At 42.4% G+C, this 24,950-nt stretch overlaps 1 protein-coding gene across 4 annotated transcripts in view; it reads right to left on the reverse strand.

Annotated features, from left to right (window-relative positions):
- ITCH (itchy E3 ubiquitin protein ligase) overlaps nucleotides 1–24,950 on the reverse strand; it is a 115,059-nt gene that overhangs the window by 79,738 nt on the left and 10,371 nt on the right. For all 4 annotated transcript variants that reach the window (XM_049779154.1, XM_049779155.1, XM_049779156.1 and 1 more), the window contains exon 3: nucleotides 4,448–4,538. In XM_049779154.1, coding sequence (XP_049635111.1) covers nucleotides 4,448–4,517 — 70 coding nt within the window. In that variant the 5' untranslated portion in view covers nucleotides 4,518–4,538. The remainder of the gene's footprint in view (nucleotides 1–4,447; nucleotides 4,539–24,950) is intronic.

Consider the following 24,950-nt stretch of genomic DNA (forward strand, 5'->3'; position numbering starts at 1 on the left):
TTCTGAGTGTAGAGCCAGGAGTAACCCCTGAGCACTGCCGGGTGTGACCCAAAAAACAAAACAAACAAACAAACAAAAACAATAAATAAATTATAATTCAGTCTTGCTCTTCAAGCCTGTATTCTTTTTTTGGGGGGGGTATTTTTTATTTTTTATTTTTTATTATGAGAACAAAGATGCAAAGAGGACAATCACCTATAAACGAAATTCTCAGAAGTCCCCTTGCTGATATTTAACTTTGAACTTTCAGCCAAAAAACATTAAGATAAATAAAACAGAACCTATGTACAGTTACTTTGTCCTTCAAGTCCCCAGATTGTAATACATTATATTTCTTAGCAGCACACAAAGCAATCTAAAGCCATAAAAATTATGTAACTCCTTAAACATTAAAGGCATAGTATTTTTTTTTTCAAAGCCTCAACCTGGCTTCTCCAGGTCAGCCGCAGCACTAATTTTTTTACATTTCCATGCACATGCATATTAGTTTAAGTTAACCTCAAAAGTTTAAGTGGGTTTTTTTTTTTTTAAGGATTAGAGTCCAAGGAGCACAGTAAAAATGGTGTTAGAGTGGCAATTATTTTTTGCATAGGCCCACCAAAATATGGAGGACATGGAAAGGAAAAACCGTGGCCTAAATACAAGGAGACCCTAACCCTGCAGTTGCCTGGCATGAGACCAACTCTAGGCTCCAGGCAAGCTAGTTTGTCCAATCTAAGTTGTCTGTAGTGCCAACACACTTTTATTTTTCACACAGTCTCTGTTGTTGGTATCACGTTTCTGTATTAAAGATCCTGGAATCTGCATATCCTACATTGAAGTCAGGATGTGAAGTGTCCTCTAGTTTCACCTCACAATTGAAGGGCAATGCAGAGAGCCCTGTCCTATAAGCAGGTCGTTGTTGTTAAGTCTTCTCAGTGTTAAGGGAAGTCTCTTTTGAGCAGGTCGATGTCAGAGCAGCAGTAGGATCATCCCTGGTAGAGGATTGCTTCCAGGTGATATTATAGACAAACTTGGATGTTTTGTGGATTCAAGCCTGTATTTTTTTTTTTTTTTTTTTTTGGTTTTTGGGCCACACCCGGCGTTGCTCAGGGGTTACTCCTGGCTGTCTGCTCAGAAATAGCTCCTGGCAGACACGGGGGACCATATGGGACACCGGGATTCGAACCAACCACCTATGGTTCTAGATCGGCTACTTGCAAGGCAAACGCCGCCATGCTATCTCTCTGGGCCCTCAAGCCTGTATACTTAAACATTTATCTCATTTGCTTGTGTCTATTTTTCTGCCCTTTCCACTTGGCAAAGCCAGGGTTCTCTCTTGAACACTGACCTCAGAATACTCTCCTTCTCTCAATGAGTGACTTTCACTCTTTGCTTGTTTGTTTGCTTATGGGCCCCACCCGGTGGTACTCAGGGGTTGCTCTTGCTCTGTACTCAGGAATTACCCCTGGCGGTGCTTGGGGGACCATATGGGATAGTGGGATAGAACCCAGGCCAGACATGTGCAAGGCAAATGCCCTCCCCACTCTATGATCTACATGACCACAGATCTAAGTGACTTTTAAGAAAAGCTATCTTGCAGGGTCAGAGTCATAGTACAGTGGTTAGGGAGCATGCCTTGCACATGGCTGAACCAATGCTGATCCTTGGCATTATAAATGGTTCCCCTGAGCACTACCAGAAGAGATTCCTGAGTACAGAGTAACCCCTGACCATTTCCTATAAGACTCAAAAACTCTGGGGAAAAAGTGTGTGTGTGTGTGTGTGTGTGTGTGTGATAGCAGAGTGGTAGGATGCTTGCACGCGGCTAACCCAGGACGCACCTGAGTTCGATCCCTGGCATCCCATATGGTACCCCCAAGCCAGGAGCAATTTCTGAGTGAATAGCCATGAGTAACCCCGATCATTACCAGGTGTGATTCAAGCCCCCCCAAAAAGAATAATTTGGAACTCTTGCGAAATGCTAAATATTCATGAATACCATCTGATATAATTATTTTGCTCCAAATATGCACTCATTAGAAGTGAAAGCATATATAAAACGTTGGCATGCTGCCAACCAGTTTCAATTCCTGGCACTCTATATGGTCTCCTAAACCCATACTAGAAGTGATGCCTGCACAATCCCATGAGTATATCCTAGAATCACCAGATACAACCCAAAAAAACTAAAAAAAAAGTATAAGAAGAAAAAGAATTCATAAGAGCCATAAAAGTACCAATCTGGATTCGATGACAGGCATCCCATATGGTCTCCTGAGTTCACCAGGAGTAATTCCTGAGCTCAGAGCCAGGAGTAACCCCTGGGCACTGCCAGGTGTAGCCCCAAAACAACCAAACAAAAAAATCAAATGTCCATTGATTGTCAAGGATATTTTTTGGCAACAAAAGAAAAAGAGGGGTCAGGGCAATAGTACATCAGGTAAGGCATTTGCCTTGCACACAGCTGAGCTGGGTTCAGTCCCTGGCCTCCTATATAGCCTATATAGCCTCCTATATAGCCTCCCAAAACCTCCAAGAATGATTCCTGAGTGCAGAGAAGGAGTAACCCAATGGGTGTGGCCCAAAAACAAAATAAACAAAACAAAAATTAAAGGACCAGAATATAGTTCAATGGTACAGTCAAATATACTTAATGAAGGCATACATACACACCTGCATGTACTCTTAGAGACCCAACATACCTCAATAATAAGAGTAATTAACTGCCTGCATGTATGAGATGGGGTTGCTAGTTCAATCTCTGGTACCATCCCACCAGCTCTGTGATTTGGGAAATCCAAAGTACAACTAAAATGACCAATCTCTTGAAAACATCAAGTGTGCGATTCATAGCAAATACCACCACCAAGTGTGCAACCACCTGAGTAAGCACTATAACCAAAAGTAAACATCACAATTAGCATAGGCAATTCAGTAATCACATAAATAACAATAGAGATGGGAAGGGGGAAAGAGTAATTTAAGGAAATGAAATACTAATACAAGATACACTGTGGATGAATCTTGAAAATATGCTAAGTGGGGCTAGAGCAATTATTTAGTAGCCAACCAAAGTTAGATACTCAGCATCCTCTATGGTCTGCCAGGAGTGATCCCTGAGCACAGAGCCAGGAGTAAGCTTTGAGTATTACCTGGTGTGGCCCCAAATCAAAAACAAACAAAAAGGAAAAGGAAATATACTAAGTGAAAGAAGGTGGAGATAAAAGGGAATACATTTTATAAATTCAATTTATAAGAGATTCAGTATAAATTAAACTAAATTAATGGTTTTGGAAAAAGGGAAAGACTACTAAGGGAAACAGTCTCTTTCTAGAGTAACATTAATGATCTAAAAGTGACTATGGGGGCCAGAGTGATTAGCGTAATGGGTAGGGCATTTGCCTTGCATGCGTCAGACCTGGGTTCAATCCCTGGCATCCCATATGGTCCCCTGAGTCTGCCAGGAGCAATTTCTGAGTGCAGAGTCAGGAGTAGCCCTTGAATACTGCCAGCTGTGGCCCCCAAATCAAAATAAGTAAATAAATAAATAAAATAAGGGCCGGAGCAATAGCACAGTGGTAGGGCATTTGTCTTGCACCTGGCTGATCCAGGATGGACCTTGGTTCAACCCCCAGCATCCCATAAGTCCCCCCAGCCAGGAGCAATTTCTGAGCGCATAACCAGGAGTAACCCCTGAGCATCACTAGGGGTGGTCCAAAAAACAAAAAACAAAAAAAGTGACTGTGATAATTGTTGCACCACTCTGAATGTTCTGATAATCACTGACCTCTAACTGGCTTTTATCTCTCAATAAAGCTATTAACACAAATCAAAACAAAAATATCGCCGGGCGGTGGCGCTGGAGGTAAGGTGCCTGCCTTGCCTGCGCTAGCCTAGGACGGACCGTGGTTCGATCCCCCGGCGTCCCATATGGTCCCCTAAGAAGCCAGGAGCAACTTCTGAGCGCATAGCCAGGAGTAACCCCTGAGCGTCACAGGGTGTGGCCCAAAAACCAAAAAAAAAAAAAAAAAAAAAAAAAAAAAATATCCACTGCCGAAATAGCCATGCTTAATGGAAAATAACATAAAAACACCCAGGATCATACCAAAACAATACTTTTTATGCATCTAAAACATTTAATTTGTTAAGAAATATCAATTTGGGCCCAGAGAGATAATACAGCAGCGTTTGCCTTGCAAGCAGCCGATCCAGGACCAAAGGTGGTTGGTTCAAATCCTGGTGTCCCATATGGTTCCCCCGTGCCTGCCAGGAGCTATTTCTGAGCAGACAGCCAGGAGTAACCCTGAGCACTGCCGGGTGTGGCCCAAAAACCAAAAACCAAAAAAAAAAAAAAAAAAGTAATATCAATTTATCCCTGATTTAAGTCACTAGAAGATATTCTCAGATTTTTTTTTTTTTTATCTTAAAAGGGAAACTGGTAGTAGAAAATTTTTTTAAGGCTTACCAATGATTTGAAGTTGTGATTTCATGGTCAGGCTACCCAATGAACCAAGTTGTGATCCACTGTCAGACATACCACCAAAAGGACAGCAAACCTGAATACAGCAAAGGAGATACTGTAAACATCACAAAGTTCTTATTTATATATAGTGCTAATTATGTTATTTCTGTGTCCCACTGAAGATCAAATAGCCTAGGCTTTACACTGTTCAGTTTTCAATTCCGATAGTCACCCAGCCCAGTCTTTCTACTCAAAGAAAGCAAAATCTTCATGGTTGATCAATACTTCTAGGATTAACTTCTTCAATTCTCAAAACCATTCTCTAAGTCTATGCCCTACCATAAATTTTCTTCTCACTCTCCTTTGCTGATTCCTTCATGTGACACTGTGAATTATGAATATAGTCATTAAACCTATGAAGTGCCTGTTTTGTATGTCAGTGGGCTATGTTTAATCCTAAACAACATATGGTCTCATGAGCATCACAGTAATTCCACACACTGCCATGAATGGCCCAAACCATGAATAGCCTCTACCAAAAACTACCCATAGGAGCTGGAGAGATAGCACAGTGGCGTATGCCTTGCAAGCAGCTGATCCAGCACCTAAGGTGGTTGGTTCGAATCCCGGCGTTCCATATGGTCCTCCCCGTGCCTGCCAGGAGCTATTTCTGAGCAGATAGCCAGGAGTAACCCTTGAGCACCAGGTGTGGCCCAAAAACCAAAAACCAAAACCAAAATAAAAAAAAAAAAAAACCAACTACCCATAGCATAAATTACCCATACCAGAAGATGTGGTTCGAAAAAGAAAAATGCCTGGGAACATGGTGACTAACTGCATGTCATCCACATCTCCCCTCTTGAGATGTCTACTTTCCTACTTTCACGCTGGGCTGTATATCAGGGCTCTCTCTCTGCCTTTGAAAAAGCCTACATACTCTATTGAGCACATTACTCATTACTCTCTTTTTTTCTCTCTTATCCTCTCCTTCCCCTTCCTTAGTACCTCCAAATAACACCTGTTTTCACTTTAAAGAAAAAGGAAAGAAAAAATATTTACTACACCTTCTTTAAATTCCATATGTCCGGGACCGGAGAGATAGCATGGAGGTAAGGCGTTTGCCCTTCATGTAGGAGGTCATCGGTTCGGATCCCGGCGCCCCATATGGTCCCCTGTGCCTGCCAGGAGCAATTTCTGAGCCTGGAGCCAGGAATAACCCCTGAGCACTGCCGGGTGTGACCCAAAAACCACAACAACAACAACAACAAAAATCCATATGTCCAAGCATCTCATATGGTAATCTTTCCTAAACTCCAGGGCATAAATAATGAATTTTTCTTATCAACCCGATAGCATGCATAGCAAGTAAATTATTACAGACAATTAAATATGCTGACATTGGGGTCAGATCTAACAATATTTCAGCTCTATTATTTAATACTTGAGCAAACTATTGAATCTCTGAGGCACATCCATAAAACTGATTTAATTGTGGTTTTGTTTTTAAAATTAAGGTAATTACCTATGAAGTGCTATATCATCTTAAACCTAGAAGTACTCACTAGCTATCTCTAACCTGTTTACAAATCTGTCTCCACAATAGAGATGATGGCTGGAAGGCCAGACCACAATATGGAGCTTACCACAAAGAGTGGTGAGTGCAGCCAAGAGAAATAACTATACTAACAACTACCATAATAATTAGGTAGTGAGTTAGAGAAGTAGGATACCTGTCTTGAATACAGGCAAGAGGTGGGGGAGGAAAAAGATGGGGGACATTGGTGGGTGGTGGGAAGGCTGCACTGGTGAAGGAGGATGTTCACTTTTTATAACTGAAACCCAACTACAAACATGTTTGTAATCACAGTGCTTAAATGAAAATATTATTTTTAAAAACATCTGTCTCCAGGGGCTGAAGCCATGGCACAAGCCGTAAGGCATCTACTTCGAGCACACTAGCCTAGGACGCACTGTGGTTCGATCCCCCAGCATCCCATATGGTTCCCCCAAGCTAGGAGTGATTTCTGAGAGCATAGCCTGGAGTAAACCCTGAGCGTCACAGAATGTGGCCCAAAATCCAAAAATAAATAAATACAATGAAAAATAAAACATCTGCTTCCCATTTGTTATTTTAAAGCCATTATGCTTTATTTTTTTTATTAATATTTTGTTCCCTCCCTGTTTCTCCTTCCCATGCTAATGCTGTTGATACTATGATGACCAAGAGTCTGACACAGACATGAAAGTAGTGCTCATATTTTTAACATAATGAGCATAAATAGCATAATATTTAATACCAGGTATTAAATATCAAGTTGAAAGTGATTGCGGAATTAGCCACAGTGCTCAATGAGGTCTGAAACCCTTTGGTGGAGTGCTTGTAAATAGACATACATATAGTGGTGCCTGTCAGTGGTTAGGAAGTATCCACACACATCTTTCTAGTTGTGGTGGGCATATACACCTGGCTGTGGTGTGACCAGAAATCTAAGTTACCAAGATTTGGGGTAGTTCAGGGAACTGGTGTTCAGGGGACACAGCGGCCACTGTCTGGTGACTCTTGGGTAAGTGGGCTGTGTTGGGTCCCATTTGCTCCTTGACTGGTAATCAATGGATCCTCAAAGAGCTCCCAGAATGAGAAATTGATTCCCATTCTCCTATTCCCTTGGGGAATGGGGGAGAGATCTTGGTAATTTTATCTGCAGCAAATAATCCACACAGACAGGAGGGTAAAAGGGTAAGAAGGTCGTGTGCAGAGCCCTTTGTCAGCCTACTACCAGCTCCAGAGTCAGCTAATAAATGGTCCCAAAAGACCCCCAGCACCTCGCTCTCCAACACTTAGGCTCTCAGCAGCGAACCCACCTTCCGTCTTATGGAAATGCTTTGATATATAACAGGCTGCACTTTAATGCAAAGTCTCAAGGTTGCAGTGCTATTGACACCCTGTAGTATCAAAGAACTTATATTTTATATATGTATAGCAAGGCATGCACAATACGGCTGAGCCAAATCTCCAGTCCCTTTGTAGATCTAAGAACTTCAAGATTGGGTAAAGAGATAGTACAGTTGGTAGGGTGCTTGCCTTGCAGGTGGCTGACCCAGATTAAATTTCCAGTATCCCATATGGTCCCTCAAGCACCAACAGAAATAGTTCCTGATCACTGCCATGTGCACCCCACAAACAAAAATTGGGACAAATATAGCTCTGTGAGCTAAGTCTAAGCTTTGCATATAAGAGGCCTTCAGTTCGAGCCCCCACTGCATGGTCCCACCTTCACTGCCAGGAGTAATTCACCCTCATAAAAACCAAACCAAAACCAAAAAATGCACTATAATTTTGAATTATTCAAGTGAAGCTTAAATTCAATGAGGATGATACTTTAAAAGAGAGATTTTTTTTAAATTTAAATAAACAAATGGGGGGTGGAACGATTTCTGAGCGCATAGTCAAGAGTGACCCCTGAGTGTCACAGGGTGTAGCCCAAAAATCAAAACCAATACGAGAGAGAGAGAGAGAGAGAGAGAGAGAGAGAGAGTGGCCCAAAAACCAAAACCAATATGAAAGAGAGAGAGAGAGGGAGGGAGGGAGAAAGAGAGAGAGAGAGAGAGAGAGAGAGAGAGAGAGAGAGAGAGAGGGAGAGAAAGGGAGAGGGAGGAAGAGAGGGAGGGAGGGAGAGAGAGAGAGAGGGCATTTAATGACAGGCATATTGGAACTATGTAGCCACAAAGTCAAGAAGCATCTGGAATCACCAGAAGCTAGAAAAACAAGAGAAGATTCTTCCTGGGAGGAAGCTCCTGACAACTTGATTTTGTACATCGTAACTTCAAAAAGAAAAAAACAATTTCTATGATTTTAAGTGCCATATTCATAGTTAAAACAATGATGAAGTAGACAGAGAAGTTTTAAGTACTATAATAATAAGTGCATGCATGATTTAGGAATAAGGATAAAAATATTAAACTAGGGGCCAGAGATAGCACAGCGGTGTTTGCCTTACAAGCAGCCGACCCAGGACCCAAGGTGGTTGGTTCGAATCCCAGCGTCCCATATGATCCCCCGTGCCTACCAGGAGCTATTTCTAAGCAGAGAGCCAGGAGTAACCCCTGAGCGCTGCCGGGTGTGGCCCCCCCCCAAAATATATTAAACTAAAAAAACTTTTTTTTTGGATCACACCCGGCAGCATCCAGTGGCGACACCTGGCTGTGCTCAGAAATCATTCCTGGCAGGCTCAGGGGACCATACTGGATGCTAGGATTTGAACCACCATCTGTCCTCGATCAGATGCGTGCAAGGCAAACACCCTAACGTTGTGCTATCTCTCCAGCCCCTAAATTTTATTAATAAGAAACAAATGTAGGGTCTGGAGCAATAGAACAGTGGACAGAGTTGTTTTCATTGCATGCATCTGAACTGGGTTCAATCCCCAGCATCCCATACAACCCTGAGCCTGCTAGGAGTTATTTCTAAGCGCAGAGCCAGGAGTAACCCATCTCTAAGAGCCACTGGGTATGGTCCAAAATCCTCCAGCATCCCAAAGCCAGGATCAATTTTTGAGCACATAGCCAAGGAATAACCCCTGAGCATAACTGGGTGTGACCCCCCCCCAAAAAAAACAAACAAAAAAATAAAGACAATAGAATGTCTAATGAAGAAAGAAGGTACTAAACCATTCCTGGAGGCAAAAAGAAATCTTAACATTTTCCCATAAAAGTATAAGAATTTCACACAGAGGTCAAAGGCATTGTACAGCAGGTAGAGGACTTGTCTCATAAGTGGCTGACTTGGATTCAATCCCAGCATCCTTTTTGAACCCCAGAGCATACCAAGAGTGATTCCTGAATGCAGAGGCTGGAATAACCCCTTTTGCCAGCTGTGATCCAAAGACAAACAAGATTTCACACATTTCTTTCTTTTTTTCTTTTTCTTTTTTTTTGGTTTTTGGGCCACACCCGTTTGACGCTCAGGGGTTACTCCTGGCTATGTGCTCAGAAATCGCCCCTGGCTTGGGGGGACCATATGGGACGCCGGGGTATCGAACTGCGGTCCCCCCTACGCGAGCGCTTGCAAGGCAGACCTTACCTCTAGCGCCACCTTTCCGGCCCCGATTTCACACATTTCATCTGAGTGTTTTAGTAACAACTTGTCCTATAAGCAGCAACAGGCAAACCACATGTTGATAGGGTTGGGTTGATAGGGTTGGGGTTTTATTTTCTTCCTTTCTTTTCTTTCTTTTTTTTTTTGTATTTTTATGTTTCTTCCTTATATGTCTATGTTTAAAATACATACTTTATATATGCTATTACACATGGGATCTTATGATGTTTCGTTTACTTTAAGAAATAACATCTGGGGGCCGGGTAGGTGGCACTGGAGGTAAGGTGTCTGCCTTGCAAGCGCTAGCCAAGGAAGGACCACGGTTCGATCCCCCGGCGTCCCATATGCCAAGCCAGGGCGATTTCTGAGCACATAGCCAGGAGTAACCCCTGAGCGTCAAACGGGTGTGGCCCAAAAAAAAAAAAAAATAACATCTGGGGGGGCCGGGCGGTGGCGCTAAAGGTAAGGTGCCTGCCTTGCCTGCGCTAGCCTTGGACGGACCGTGGTTCGATCTCCCGTTGTACCATATGGTCCCCCAAGCCAGGAGCAACTTCTGAGCACATAGCCAGGAGTAACCCCTGAGCATTACCGGGTGTGACCCCTCCCCCCCCACAAAAAAAAGAAATAACATCTGGGGCCCGGAGAGATAGCACAGCGGGGTTTGCCTTGCAAGCAGCCAATCCAGGACCAAAGGTGGTTGGCTCGAATCCCGGTGTCCCATATGGTCCCCCGTGCCTGCCAGGAGCTATTTCTGAGCAGAAAGCCAGGAGTAACCCCTGAGCACCGCCGGGTATGGCCCAAAAACAAAAACAAAAAAATAAAGAAATAACATCTGGGGCCGGAGAGATAGCATGGAGGTAAGGCATTTGCCTTGCAATCAGAAGGTCGGTGGTTCGAATCCCGGCATCACATGTGGTCCCGAGTCTGCCAGGAGCGATTTCTGAGCATAGAGCCAGGAGTAACCCCTAAGCGCTGCCGGGTGTGACCCCCCCCCAAAAAAAATAACATCTGGGGGAGGCTGGAGAGATAATATGCATGGAGGTAAGGCATTTGCCTTGCATGCAAAAGGATGGTGGTTCTAATACCGGCATCCAATATGGTCCCCCAAGCATGCCAGGAGCAATTCTAAGTGTACAACCAGAAGGAACCCCTGAGTGCTGCCAGGTGTGACCAAAAACAAAACAAAATAAAAAACCACCCCCCCCAAAAAGGAAATAACATCTGGGGCCAGAGCAGTGGCACAGCAGTAGAGCATTTGCTTTGCAAGTGGCTGACCTAGACGGACTGTTCAATCCCCCAGCGTCCCATATGGTCCCCAAGCCAGGAGTGATTTGAGTGCTTAGTCAGGAGTAACCCCTGAGCATCACTGGGTGTGGCCCAAAAACAAAAAACAAAAAAAATGGGGCCCTCGAGGTGGCGTTAGAGGTAAGGTGTCTGCCTTGCAAGCGCTAGCCAAGGAAGGACCACGGTTCGATTCCCTGGCGTCCCATATGGTCCCCCCAAGCCAGGGGCAATTTCTGAGGAGTAACCCCTGAGCATCAAGTGGGTGTGGCCCGAAAAAAAAAATCTAACAGTCATCTGTACTTATTTTTATAGGCCTCATCTATTTCTAATATAAAAGACCTTCCAATAATTTTATACAGATTGTGTATTTTCTTTTATCACTTTTTTTTTTAATTCCCCACCCCCTTTTTTGCACTTCTGGAACACACCTGGCATTGCTCTAGGGCTATTCCTGGCTCTACTCTGGAGTGACTCATGTAGGTGCTAGGGGACTATATATGATGTCAGGGACTAAACTAGAGTTAATCACATGCAAAACATTATTTCCTGGTCAGAGAGATAATACAGGAGTTAAAGAATTTGTCTTGCAATCTAACAACATCAGTTCAATATCTGACAAGCAAATGGTCTCCTGAGCACTGCCCGGACTGATCCCCAAGTGGCAACATGTGTCCCCCAAACAAAACATAACAAAAACAAATTACTTTGCCCTCTCTAACATAGAGCCTGTATTCTTCTGTTGTTGATTTGTTTTGTTTCTGGGTTACACCCAGCTGTGATCAGGACTAACTCCTGATTCTGTGTTCTATGCTTGGCAAGGCAAGTAACAAACTCTAAACTATACTTTCTGCTTCAATAAGCAACTACAAAATACACAGTAGTATTCAGAAAAATAAAACTAAAATAAGCCAAACATGTTACGGTAATTACATACTGACTGGTATAAAGGATCATTCAGTTATGTTCTCAAAACTTATTAGGTGATAGAGCTACATATCAAAACTCTATTTTAAAAATTTTAAAAATTCTATTTTTAGGGGCCAGAGAGATAAATTTTAAAATTTAAAAAATTTTAAAAATTCTATTTTTAGGGGCCAGAGAGATAGCACAATGGTAGGGTGTTTGCCTTGCAACACCATCGGTGTTCGAACCATCGGTGGTTCGAATCCCGGCATCCCATATGGTCCCCTGTGCCTGCCAGGAACAATTTCTGGGTGCAGAGCCAGGAGTAACCCCTAAGTGCTACCAGGTGTGACTCAGAAATAAAATAATAATAAAAAATTAAAAAATAGGGACCGGAGAGATAGCACAGTGGTAGGGCATATGCCTTGCATGTAGAAGGACGGCAGTTTGAATCCTGGCATCCCATATGGTCCCCCCGGCGTCCTATATGGTCCCCCAAGCCAGGGGCAATTTCGGGTGTGGCCCGAAAAACAAAAACAAAAAAAAATCTATTTTTAGTCACCACAACCATTACTGGGAATAAGGGATTTCATTTTCACTCCAGTTGGAAGTGGAACCATAAAACAAATAATGGTTCCTGTGTTCACACCTGGTAGCCAAATTACCAAGTAGTGCTCAAAATTTTATCTTGTTCCCTTGGGGCCAAGCAATAGCACTGCACAGAGGGTGTCTGCCCTGCACACAGGTATGATTTCCATCAGCTATGATCTCCATCATCCCATATGGTACCCCAAACCTGCGAGGAGTAATTTCTGAGCTCAGAGTCAGGAATAACCCTTGAGCACTGCCAAATATGGTTTAAAAACAAATAAAAAACCAACTGTACCATCTTACCAGCCCTGCATTATAACACTTCCCTCATTGTGACCACTTCCCTCTACTATTATTGTCGTCTCTTCATGGCAAGATTACTAAGGAGAGCAGTCCTCCTGCTCTTTGTTTCTATTACCTTTGGACACTAATTATTTCTTTAATATGTTTCTTTCTTTTTTTTTTTTTTTTTGTGGTTTTTGGGTCACACCCTGCAGTGCTCAGGGGTTATTCCTGGATCCAGGCTCAGAAATTGCTCCTGGCAGGCACGGGGGACCATATGGGACGCCGGGATTCGAACTGATGACCTTCTGCATGAGAGGCAAACGCCTTACCTCCATGCTATCTCTCCGGCCCCTAATATGTTTCTTTATGTCCCATATATGAGTGAAATCGTTCTATATCTGTCTTTTTCCCCTGACTCATTTCACACAATCTCCAGATCCATGTATCAGAAAACCGCATGACTTTATAAAGGGTCAGGTAGTAAGTACCACTTTCTTTATCTGTTTTGGGGCATCTGGGTTATTTAGAGATTTTTGCTGCAAAGAATATAGTAGTATAGATGTCTTTTCTTCATCGTGCTTTGGGGTCCTTGGGGTAGATTCCTGTGAGTGGAATTGCTGGGTTGTATGAAAGCTCAATTACTAGTTATCTGAGGAATGCCCATATGTTCTTCCAAAAAAATGGACCAGCCTACATTCCCAAGAACAGTCAGTGAATGAGGGTAACTTTATCCCTATATCCACACCCAACACTGGTGGTGTTCTTTTTGATCAGTCAGTCTTGCTTGTATGAGGAAGTTTCTTACATCTCTTCTCCCAAGTTTTGGATGGGGTAGGATATTTCCTTTCCTTTTCTTTTTATTTTTTTAGGCCTTACTCCTGGCTCTGCACTCAGTAATCACTCTTAGCAGGCTCAGGACCATATGGGATGTCTGCTATGCTATCACTCTGGCCTGTTTTCTTTCCTTATAAAATTCTGTCTTGTTTTGTTTTGTTTTGGTTTTGGTTTTTGGGTCACACCCGGCAGCGCTCAGGGATTACTCCTGGTTCTACACTCAGAAATCGCTCCTGGCAGGCTTGGGGCACCATATGGAATGCCAGGATTGGAACCACCGTCCTTCTGCATGCAAGGCAAATGCCTTACCTCCATGCTATCTCTCTGGCCCCATCTTTCCTTGTAAAATTCTACAAATACTTTCTGTAAAGCTCTTGTAAAGTTCTATAAACACTGCTTTACCATTGGATCTTTTTTTGTTTGTTTGTTTTTGGACCACACTGGCGGAGCTCAGGGGTTACTCCTGACTCTGTGCTCAGAAATCACTCCTGGCAGGCTCAGGAGACCATATGGAATGGTGGGGATCAAAACCGGGTCTGTTCTGGGTCGGCCATGTGCAATGTATCTATTTTTACAACTGTAAATTTACTGCCAGATTCCAACTATGTTCAGTGTTTGTTATGGACGAACAAAGTACTGTGTCAAGAAAAATTACTCTCTTTCTGGGTATCTTTTTCTTTGCTGACCCTCCTGGACTCAGGCTGCCTTGATCAGGCACCTGATCTATTTCCTGTACCCTGAGGTTTAGCAGGTTAGGAACATGGTGTAGTAGTGTTACAGACTGGTGTCTTCCCCTAGTGCTTCTATTTATTATCAATTAAAGGAGTTAATATATTTGATAAATATAACTACTTTGTGCTACTAGAAATATTGTTCTCTTTCTGACCACTATTTAATAGTCAGGAACTCTCAAAATATAAGACTGATAGTCACTATTAATAGCTTTCCAACAGTCTTCTTTTTTTTTTTTTTTTTTTTTTTTTGGCGGGGTGAGGGGGGGGGAATGTTTCACACCTGGCAGTAATCAGGGGCTACTCCTGGCTCTGCCCTCAGAAATTGCTCCTGGCAGGCTCAGGGGACCATATGAAATGCCGGGATTTGAACCACCATCCATCCTGTGTTGGCCGTGTGCAAGGCAAATGCCCTACCGCTGTGCTATTGCTTTGGCCCCACCAACAAAGTTTTCTTAGCACACTTCTAAACACTATTTAGGAACTATCAAATAAACTAATACTAGCTATATAAACTCATGTATGTTTCTTTCTTTTTTTGTTTGTTTGTTTGGATACCATATCCAGAGATGCTCAGGGGTCACTCCTGATTCTGCACTTAGGAATTACTCTTAGAAGTGCTCGGTATGGGGATTAAAGTTGAGTCAGTCGCAAGCTATAGTAAATGCTATACTAGCATTCCAACCCCTCTTGAATGATTTTTAAAAGAAGCCAAAAGCTGAGGACATTTCCTGGTACATGATTGCTGGGAGCTATTTTTCAGACTCCACAGACCACATCTCTGGCTGAAGCTGTGGTCCAGATTTTATTCCCCACCCCAGACTATTTCAAAAGACTTAAAGTGGATATGTATATTTCCCTTGTATATTTCTTTATTTTATTAATATTTATATTATATATAATTAATATTAATATTTTATTAATAGATATAATTTTATTGTATATTTCCTTATATAGATGGAGTTTCCCCACTGCTTTTTTTTTTTTGAATGTTTAGTAGAAAATTCTAATAGATAAGTTTCTCTGGGGTTCTGAGTTTGTGTTAGAACCAGATTATAGGGGTTGCTTAGCTTGTTATTTTTATCCCCATATGCATCAATAATATCCTGTGGTATTATTTCTTTTTGCATAGGCATATTAAAATACAAAAAGAAGTTCTTATCTGTAGGGTAAGAAAACAGGAATAGAAACTCTTAAATTTTTTTTACTGCATGAAAGCTTTCACCCTGAATATTTGTCACAGTGATGTGACTTAGGCTTCAGTCGATCAGACATCGGCCTCTCACCCCCAAAACTTGGATCCCATCTTTGGAACCGGTTTTCTACACCAGCACCAGGAATTGAACTTCTACTGGGAGAAGGCCCTAATGCTGCCCAGGAACTGACTTGTTACAGGATGTGTTTATATGAGACCCTAATGACTTGGAAACAGCAACAACTTGCTTTCAGGGCAGTTTTCCTTGCTTTGCTGAACAGTGAGATGAAACCAGAAGACACTCCATGACACCCAGACTTTGACATAGGATTTGTGTAAAAGCAAAGATCACTGAAGCCTGACTTGACAACCATGACAGAGAAGAACATTTCCTGGGACCCTAAAGAAAGACTTCGGGAATCAGACAACTTAGTATGCCTGGAACCTGTAATTGGTCTTATGGCAAGATGCTTCATGCCTAAAGGACATGAAGGGACACCCTGTTTTTTAGGCCAAAGTTTTTCAAAACTAAATATCCAAGCCAAAGTCAACAGCAATAGAATCAAGAGACCCAACCTAAACAACCTAAACTTAAAATGGGCCGGTAACACTGGTAGACCAGCAGGCAAAGGATGATGGTATAGGATGCACTCTGAAAACTTTAGTGGAAGGAGGTTGACACTGGTAGTGATTCACTGTATATCTGAAATCCAACTATGAAAGACTTTGTACATCACAATGGTTTCAAAAAAATTTTTTCTTTAAAATGAAGACATAAACTTTGTTATTCAAACTGCATTAGACCCCAAGGAAAGAAATCAGAGAGAATCACTTATACCCATGTGTATAAATACTTGAAGTAGAGGTAGATAAATAGCCACTTACACATTAAGAAACATGTAAGAGGGTCAGAGAGATAGCATGGAGGTAAGGCGCATGCCTTTCATGCAGAAGGTTGGTGGTTCAAATCCCGGTATCCCACATGGTCCCCTGAGCCTGCCAGGAGCGATTTCTGAGCATAGAGCCAGGAGTAACCCCTGAGCGCTGCCAGATGTGACCCAAAATCCAAAAAAACAAAAAGAAACATGTAAGAAATCTTACAGGATAGTTAGGCACTTGCCTTGCACATGTCTATCCCCAGTTTTATTCCTAGCCATAAGGAGTGAAACCTGAGCATATAACCAAAAGTAAGCCTTGAGCACCAATGGATATGGTAACCTCACTATAAATACTATAACTAAATCAATTCTACACTCTAATTTTCACTTTTTAATTTAGTACTCCAAAACAATATCCTCTAATTTGACTAAGTACTAGAAGTTACTAAATAAAAGTAGTCCAAAGATATCAAACTATTACACACTAATTTGTTTGTACAGGTGAACAAATAGAAATTCTGGAAAGTTAAATGAGTTATGTAATCAGGAAAACAATTTTAGTTGTGAGACACAAAGTTCCAAATGTTAAAAAAAAAAAAAAAGAGGAACGTAGCCTCATCAAAACTGGGTTTTGGAGGCTAAAGCACTAGTACAGAGGGGTAGGGTGCTTGCTTTGCTTATGGCTGATCTGATTTCAATTCTTCAGTATCCTTTATGATCCCCTGAGCACTGCCAGGAGTAATTCCTGAGTGCAGAGCCAGGAGTAACCCCTGAGCATTGGCAAATGTGACCCCCAAAAATTAGGTTTTTACTATTCAAAAGACACATCCAGGGATCAATTCCAGAGCACAGAGGTAGAAACAGTCCCGACTACCCTCAACTGTAGTCCAAATCCTCGCCACCTCCCATAAATAAATAAAACAGAACATCTTTAAAAAATAAAACAACTTGGTTTTGGGCAATACCTGATAATGCTCAGGGCTTACATGGGGAACTATACAGGGTGCTGGGAATCTAACTCAGGCCATATGCCAAATAAGTGCCTTACTCACTGTACTATCTCTCTGGCCAAAATAAAGTATCTTTTTTTTTTGGGTTTTGAGCCACACCCGGCAGTGCTCAGGGGTTACTCCTGGCATCTGCTCAGAAATAGCTCCTGGCACGCACGGGGGACCATATGGGACACCGGGATTCGAACCAACCACCTTTGGTCCTGGATCGGCTGCTTGCAAGGCAAATGCCGCTGTGCTATCTCTCTGGGCCCCGGTATCTTTTTTTTTTTTTTTTGAAGAGAGAAGGAAAAAAATTGAAAACAAAGTGCTGAGGAAATGGTTCATTGGGCTCCATACTTTGCATTCAGGAGCCCCAGATTTGCTATCTAGTGCTATAGAGTGGACCAATCCACCCACTCCAAAAAAAAAAAAAAAAATGAAAGAAAAAAAATTGGAGCCTGGAAAGATAGTACAACGGCTATGGTTTGCATAACACAGACAACTCAAGTTCAATCCCAGCACTGAGTTGAGGTCCCCCAAGTTAGGCCAGTATTGATCCCTGAGCACAAAGATAAAAGTAAGCACCAAGCACTGCTGCCTGTGGCCCAAAAAAGGAAAGGAGGGAGGAGGGAAGGGGGAGGGAGGGAGGAAGGGAGGGAGGGAGGGAGGGAGGAAGGAAGGGAGGGAGGAAGGAAGGAAGGAAGGAAGGAAGGAAGGAAGGAAGGAAGGAAGGAAGGAAAGGAAAGGAGGGAGGGAAGGAAGGAAGGAGGGAGGGAGAAAGGGAGGGAGGGAGGAAGAAAAGGAGGGAGGGAGGGAGGGAGGAAGGAAAGGGGGAAGGGAGGGAGGAAGGAAAGGAGGGAGGGAGGGAGGGAGGGAGGGAGGGAGGGAGGAAGGAAAGGAGGAAGGGAGGGAGGAAGGAAAGGAGGGAGGGAAGGAAGGGAGAGAGGGAGGGAGGGACGGAGGGAGGAAGAAAGGAAAGGTACAAAGGACAGGGGAATACATTTGTAAAAGGCATGCATGATAAATGGATGACATCAGAAATTCATAAAGAATTCTTACAACTAGACATCTGCAAGACAAATAAGCCAACCAAGCAAAACCCCCCAAAATTAGAAAAGATAAAAAACCTTGACCAGGGGTAGGAGCAATAGTACAGGGGGGCGGGCATTTGCCTTGCAAGTGGCTGACACAGGTTCAACCCCTGGCATTCCATATGGTCCCCCGAGCCCACAGGAGTGATTCTTGAATGCATAGCCAGGAAGTAACTAACCCCTTAGCACTGCCAGGGATAGCCCAAAATACTATATAGCATATTATGTATATAGCTTTTTTTGGGGGGAACATGCCACTGTGTTCAGGAATTATTTCTGGTTCTGTGCTTAGGGATCACTCCTGGAGGGCTCTGGGGGCCAGAGAGGAGATAGTTCAATGGTTAGAGTCTCTGTCTCTGTCTCTTTCTCTCCCTCCCTCCCTCCCTCCCTCCCTCCCTCCCTCCCTCCCTCCCTCCCTTTCACACACACACACACACACACACACACACGCGCGCGCGCGCGCAACTTGGTTTCATATCCCCAGCATTTCATATGGTGGTCCTTGCACTGCCAGGAGTGATTCCTGAGTACAAAGCCAGAGTAATCCCTGAGCACTACTGGGTGTGGCCCAAAACACAAGTAACAACAGAGGGCAGAGTGGTGGTGCAAGCGATAAGGCATCTATCTTCCTTGCCCGCGCTAGCCTAGGATGGACCGAAGTTAGATCTCCCATCTTCCCATATGGTCTCCCAAGCTAGGAGCAATTTCTGAGCACATAGCCAGGAATAACCCCTGAGCATCACTGGGTGTGGCCGAAAAACCAAAACAAAAAACAAAAAAAAGTCAAGTAACAACAACAACAACAACAACAAAATAAGGAATAACTTCTGTATGTCAAGAAAAACTGTGAGAAAATATAAACAGAACAAAAGGTCTAATGAAAATTCTAACACTCACTTTCTCAGATTATACAGAATAAACACATTCTACCTTCAACATTTATGGCTTCTTAAAACATTCTGAATCAGGGGCCGGAGAGATAGCATGGAGGTAAGGCTTTTGCCTTTCATGCAGAAGGACGGTGGCTCGAATCCTAGCATCCCATATGGTCCCCTGTGCCTGCCAGGAGCAATTTCTGGGCGTAGAGCCAGGAGTAACCCCTGAGCACCGCCGGGTGTGACCCAAAAACCAAAAAAAATAAAAATAAAAAAATAAAAAAAACATTCTGAATCATAAATCACTAAGTCAAGATACTTTACCAAAATTCTACATCTTTCCAGCAAGCAAAACACTTGTCAGTGGTATTTAACTTTGGTAAAAATCCAATGTATAAACTAAAGTGTAAAGAAAACAGTCAGATGTTAAATGAGATCAACAAAAACACAACACTCAAAATGTGATGAGCAGTTGAACTACTTAGTCTTTTCTTTTTCTTGTGGAGAAAGCTAGATATTGTAAAACTATGTATTAAGCCATCATTGAGAAAGGTGCTGGAACTAAAAGTGAAAAAAGGCAAGACCCACAACATAATAAAAGAGATAAAGTGGGGTGGGAGGCTATGGTGTGGCTCACTAATAAAAATGCCTGGATTGGTACAAAAGTGCGACAGATAGGGCGTTTGCCTTGCATGCAGTCTACCCAGGTTTGATCCTCACCATCCTGTTTCCCAAACCTCCCAGGAATAATTCCTGAAAACAAAGCCAAAAGTAAACCCTGACCACCACTGAATGTGGCCTAAAAACAAAACCAAAAACCCATGGGGCCAGAGCGATACAGCAGATAGGGGAAGCACTTGCCTTGCATGTGGCTGACCGGAGTTCAATCCCCGGAGTTCAATCCCCATCATCCCAAATCTGTCAGGAGCAATTTCTGAGCAAAGAGCCAGGAGTAACCCTGAGCTTTGCTGCCAGATGTGTCCCCAAAAAAACCAAAAACAAACAAAAAAAAAACCAAAAACACAAAAACAAACAAAAAAATTCCTCTTTATCTACCACAGTTCCGTCCTTTACATTTGTCACTATCTAGCAAATACAGTAGACCTCACCACATAGTCTTCATAAAATATCAAAAACTGGGGCCGGAGAGATAGCATGGAGGGAATTAATTCTTGCATGCAGAAGGACAGTGGTTTGAATCCTGGCATCCCATATGGTCCCCTGAGCCTGCCAGGAGCGATTTCTGAGCATAAAGCCAGGAGTAACCTCTTGCCGGAGTAACCCCTGAACGCTGCAGGGTATGACCCAAAAACAAAAACAAAACAAAAAAAAAAATAAAAAACTATCAGTTCATCCTATAGCAACTGGTCATTCCTAAATAAGGAGGATCTCTTTCAATTTTCCAAACATTTTCTTACCAAACCACCACAGAAACCATCTTCAATAGAACTTAAATTCCAATTAACTGGCCTAGAGAGTTCAATAGGCTGAGTGTATGCTTTGCTCTTGAGTACCAGCAGATGTGGTCCAAAAATCAAATTAACAAGCCCCAACTAATCTATTCATTATACCACCATCACCACAAATTTAATTCTGTCAAGCACCTTACCTATTCAGAATTCCAGACTCAAATAACTTTGCTCCTTTATTCCTCTGTAATTTTTTTGCATACCCTTTGTTCAGCCCAAGATTGTTTTAGGTATTGCTATAAGTATTTTTGAGGGTTATGGATTTGGAAGAATTGAACCACACCTCTTGATACAGTAATTAGAGCTACTCTTAATAGTCTCAGGGAACCATGGGGTGCCAGGGTGGAATCCACACACAAAGTATTTGCTCAATTCATTTGAGCTATCTTTTTAGCTGCTTGAACTATTTTAAATCTTGTGGAGATTTGGGGGGGGGGGTGATTTTAAGGGAGGCTAAATCCAAAATTGATCATGGCTTACTTCTAGCTCTGGCTCTGCACTCTGGAATCACTACTGACAGACTTCAGATATATATAGGCTGTAAGGATCAAACCCTGGTCAGCCACATGCAAGACAAGTGACCTACCCTCTGTACTATTACTCTGACCCTATTTTCAACCTATATTTGAGTAAGGACTTTCTTCCCAAGGGGGTAAAGGGAAAAACCATAGGTTATACTACAAGAAGAAAAAAAAAGGCCGAGAGAGATAGCACAGTCGGTAGGGCGTTTGCCCTTGCACATTCAGGACAGACAGTGTTGGAATCCCAACATCCCAAAAGATCCCCTGAGCCTGCTAGGGGCGATTTCTGATTGCAGAGCCTGGATTAACCCTTGAGCAATGCCGGGTGTGACCCAATAAACCAAAAGAAGAAAAAAACAAAACAAAAAACAGATCAGAGGTTGCAAAGTGGGAAACCACAAGACCAATTCTGTCCACAGTGGTGATTTGTTTAGTCCACAATGTTTATATTATGAACTCATAAGCTGCCAATGTTTAAAAATAAAGATTTCTCACAAAATCTAGATCTCTGGCTTTTCTTTACAAATAAAAATATATTCAAACCACCTCAGTCTCTACTTGCCTAGATTAATAGTGAGCCAACACTACATAGGATGTTTCAAAATGGTTACACTAGTGTATTCTACCTTAAATTTCAAATAGTAAGGCTGGAGGAACACAAATTCCCTAGTGCACTTACTAACAGTAAGTTCAAATCTGATCTATCACTATTGAAATGTTCATCTAGCCCCTGTAAGTCATTTAAACTACTATCTTTACTACTTAAAATATTCACCTATATATATATTTACTGAATGAATTAATGAATTAAGAACATTTTAAGACAAAGTGGTAGTAATGATAATAACAATAATAATAGTAACATAATGAACAGATATTTGCTATGAACAAAGTACTATTCAAGTGAAAATACATTCTCTTATTATTTTATTTTGTTGTGTTTTAGGGCACACCTGTAGGTGCTCAGGGGTTACTCCTGGCTCAGAAATTTCTCCTGGCAAGCTATATGGCATGAACAACAGGGATCAAACCCAGGTCAGCTGTGTGCAAGGAAATTAACTTACCCACTGGGCTATACTCCAACTTCTACAATTTTTTATTTAATCTACATAATAACACTCTGGATATACACTCTTACTAAACCCACATGATGGAGATACAAATTACAAAATGGTGAAGATCCTACATTTGAGAGGGGAAAAATTCAAAATGAGACCATAAAATTTGGGTCATATTTAGGTCCCAAAATATGATCCCTAAGACTAGTTAGTGTCCTATTCCTTGTGATTATCTGGAACAAAGATTTAGTTCAAGGACTCTATTTTTTAAATTTTTATTTTTTTTGGGCCACACCCGTTTGATGCTCAGGGGTTACTCCTGGCTAAGTGCTCAGAAATTGCCCCTGGCTTGGGGGGACCATATGGGAAGCCGGGAGATTGAACCGTGGTCCTTCCTTGGCTAGCCCTTGCAAGGCAGACACCTTACCTCTATCGCCACCTCACGGGTCCCTATTTATTTATTTTTTAGGCCTCACCTGGCTGTGCTGAGGGCTTACTCTTGGCCCTGTGCTCAGGAGTCACTCCTGGTAAGTGTTCAGGGCACAATATAAGTGCCAGGAATCAAACCTGGGTCTACTGCATGCAAGGCTACTGCCCAGCCATTGTACTCTATCTCCAGACTCATAAAAGATTAAATTTGATTTTATTTTTTGTTTTTGTTTCTTTTTGGACCATACCCATAATCCCTATGCTCAAGGCTTACTCCTGCCTCTGTGCTCAGGAGTCACTCCTGACAATGCTTAGGGGACAATATGGGGTGCCAAGAATCATATCTGGGTCTGCTGCATCCAGGGTTAGAACCATATCCATTATACAAGCACCCTAGTAGATTAAATTTAACTTTATTTTTTGTTTTTTGTTTACACCTGTGGTGCTCAGGGTTTACTTGTCACTCTGCTCAGGAATCACTCCTGCCAGTGCTTAAGTGCCCTACCCACAGTACATGGTTCTGACTCCCAAACTAAATTTTAAAACCTACTTTTTTCCTTTTTTTTTAAACCCAGTGAAGCTCAGGAATACTTCTGGCTCTACTTAGGAATCACTCCTGGTGTAGTGCTCGGGGGAGGGGGCCATATGGGATGCCAAGGATTGAATCCAGGTTACATGCAAGGAAAACAAATACCTTACTGACTGTACTTCCTCTCTAGCCCCACTTACTCTTTCTTTGTACCAAAGCTTTCCAAGGAAATAGAATTTCTGAGTCTATTCCTTGTCCCTTTTTTACTCTTCTTGTTTTTAGGCTACATTCTCACACTGTGCTCAGGGGTTACTCCTCCTGATATTTCAGGGATCATGTAGTACACTAGTGAGTGATTGAGAAAAAAATCCTGAGATCATGTTCAATACTTTCAAAGACAACTAAAGAAATGAAGGCTGAGTGATTTACTAAAATCAGTAATGGGATATTACTTGTCCAATACAGGTGGCAAGTAATATCAAGGTTAACACAGAATCCAACTCCTAAATGTTGGCCCACTTTTCTTTCTACAAAGAACTATTTTGTGGGTAGAGTAATAGGACAGTGGATCAGGCACTTGCTTTGCAAAAGGCCAATAGGGGTTCATTTCCAGGCTTTCCATATGGTCCCCAGAGCCCACTCGATGTGATTCCTGAATGCAGAAACAGAAATAAGCCTTCAGAATCACTGGGTATGGCCCCCAAAAAGCCAACAAAAAGGAACTATTTTTCCTTAGAAAATAGTGAGCTTAGAATGCAGTATTTTTAGAAATACTTGAAGTATTAGACATGAAGAGTAAACTTTCACAGCATATAACTTTTTGTGAGTTATTAAATAACCATTAAGGAGATTAAGGCTACCTTTTATCCTTTACTGCAGACAGCACCATCTTCTTTCCTGGTCCTAATTTTTAATTTTGCTGCTCAATTCCTGTCTTTCCATGGAAGAAGACTTCTTTTTTTGTTTGTTTGTTTTTGTTTTTGGGTCACACCCAGCAGCTCTCAGGGTTACTCCTGGCTCTACGCTCAGAAATTGTTCCTGGATGGGGCCGGAGAGATAGCATGAAGGCAGGGCATTTGCATTTCATGCAGAAGGTCACTGGTTCCAATCCCGACATCCCATATGGTCTTCAGGCATCCCCCGAGCCTGCCAGGAGCGATTTCTTAGCATGGAGACAGGAGTAATCCTGAGTGCTGCCAGGTGTGACCCAAAAACCAAAAAAAAAAAAAAAAATTTGCTCCTGGCAGGCTCGGGTGACCATATGGGATGACGGGATTTGAACCACTGTCCTCCTGCATGCCCTACCTCCATGCTATCTCTTAGGCCTTGAAAGACTTCTTGAACATTTCATTTATCGTTCTCTTTTACCTTCTTCCTTTCTTTGTATCTCTCACCAAGTACCTCCATCACCTTTTTTTCCCCCCTAAACTATAAATTAAAAAATCCTGTACACTGCCAGAAGTAATCTCTGAGCACTGCCAGGTGTGGCTCCAAAATAAAAAGAACAGGGTCCTTAGTATTAGAACAGCAGGTAGGACACTTGCCTTGCATGCAGCCAACTAGATACAATACCTGGCATTCCATATGGTCCCCCAAACCTGCAAGAGTGATCCCTGAGCACAGAGCCAGGAGTAAGCCCTGAGCACAACCGATGTGACAAAAATAAAAAAAATTAAACACAAATTTTTTTATTACTGACCAAGAACACCATAATTAAATCACAGCCTTGGTCTGTGGAATCAAACC

Source organism: Suncus etruscus, chromosome 9 (genome assembly GCF_024139225.1).
Source record: "Suncus etruscus isolate mSunEtr1 chromosome 9, mSunEtr1.pri.cur, whole genome shotgun sequence".
Lineage (NCBI taxonomy): Eukaryota > Metazoa > Chordata > Mammalia > Eulipotyphla > Soricidae > Suncus > Suncus etruscus.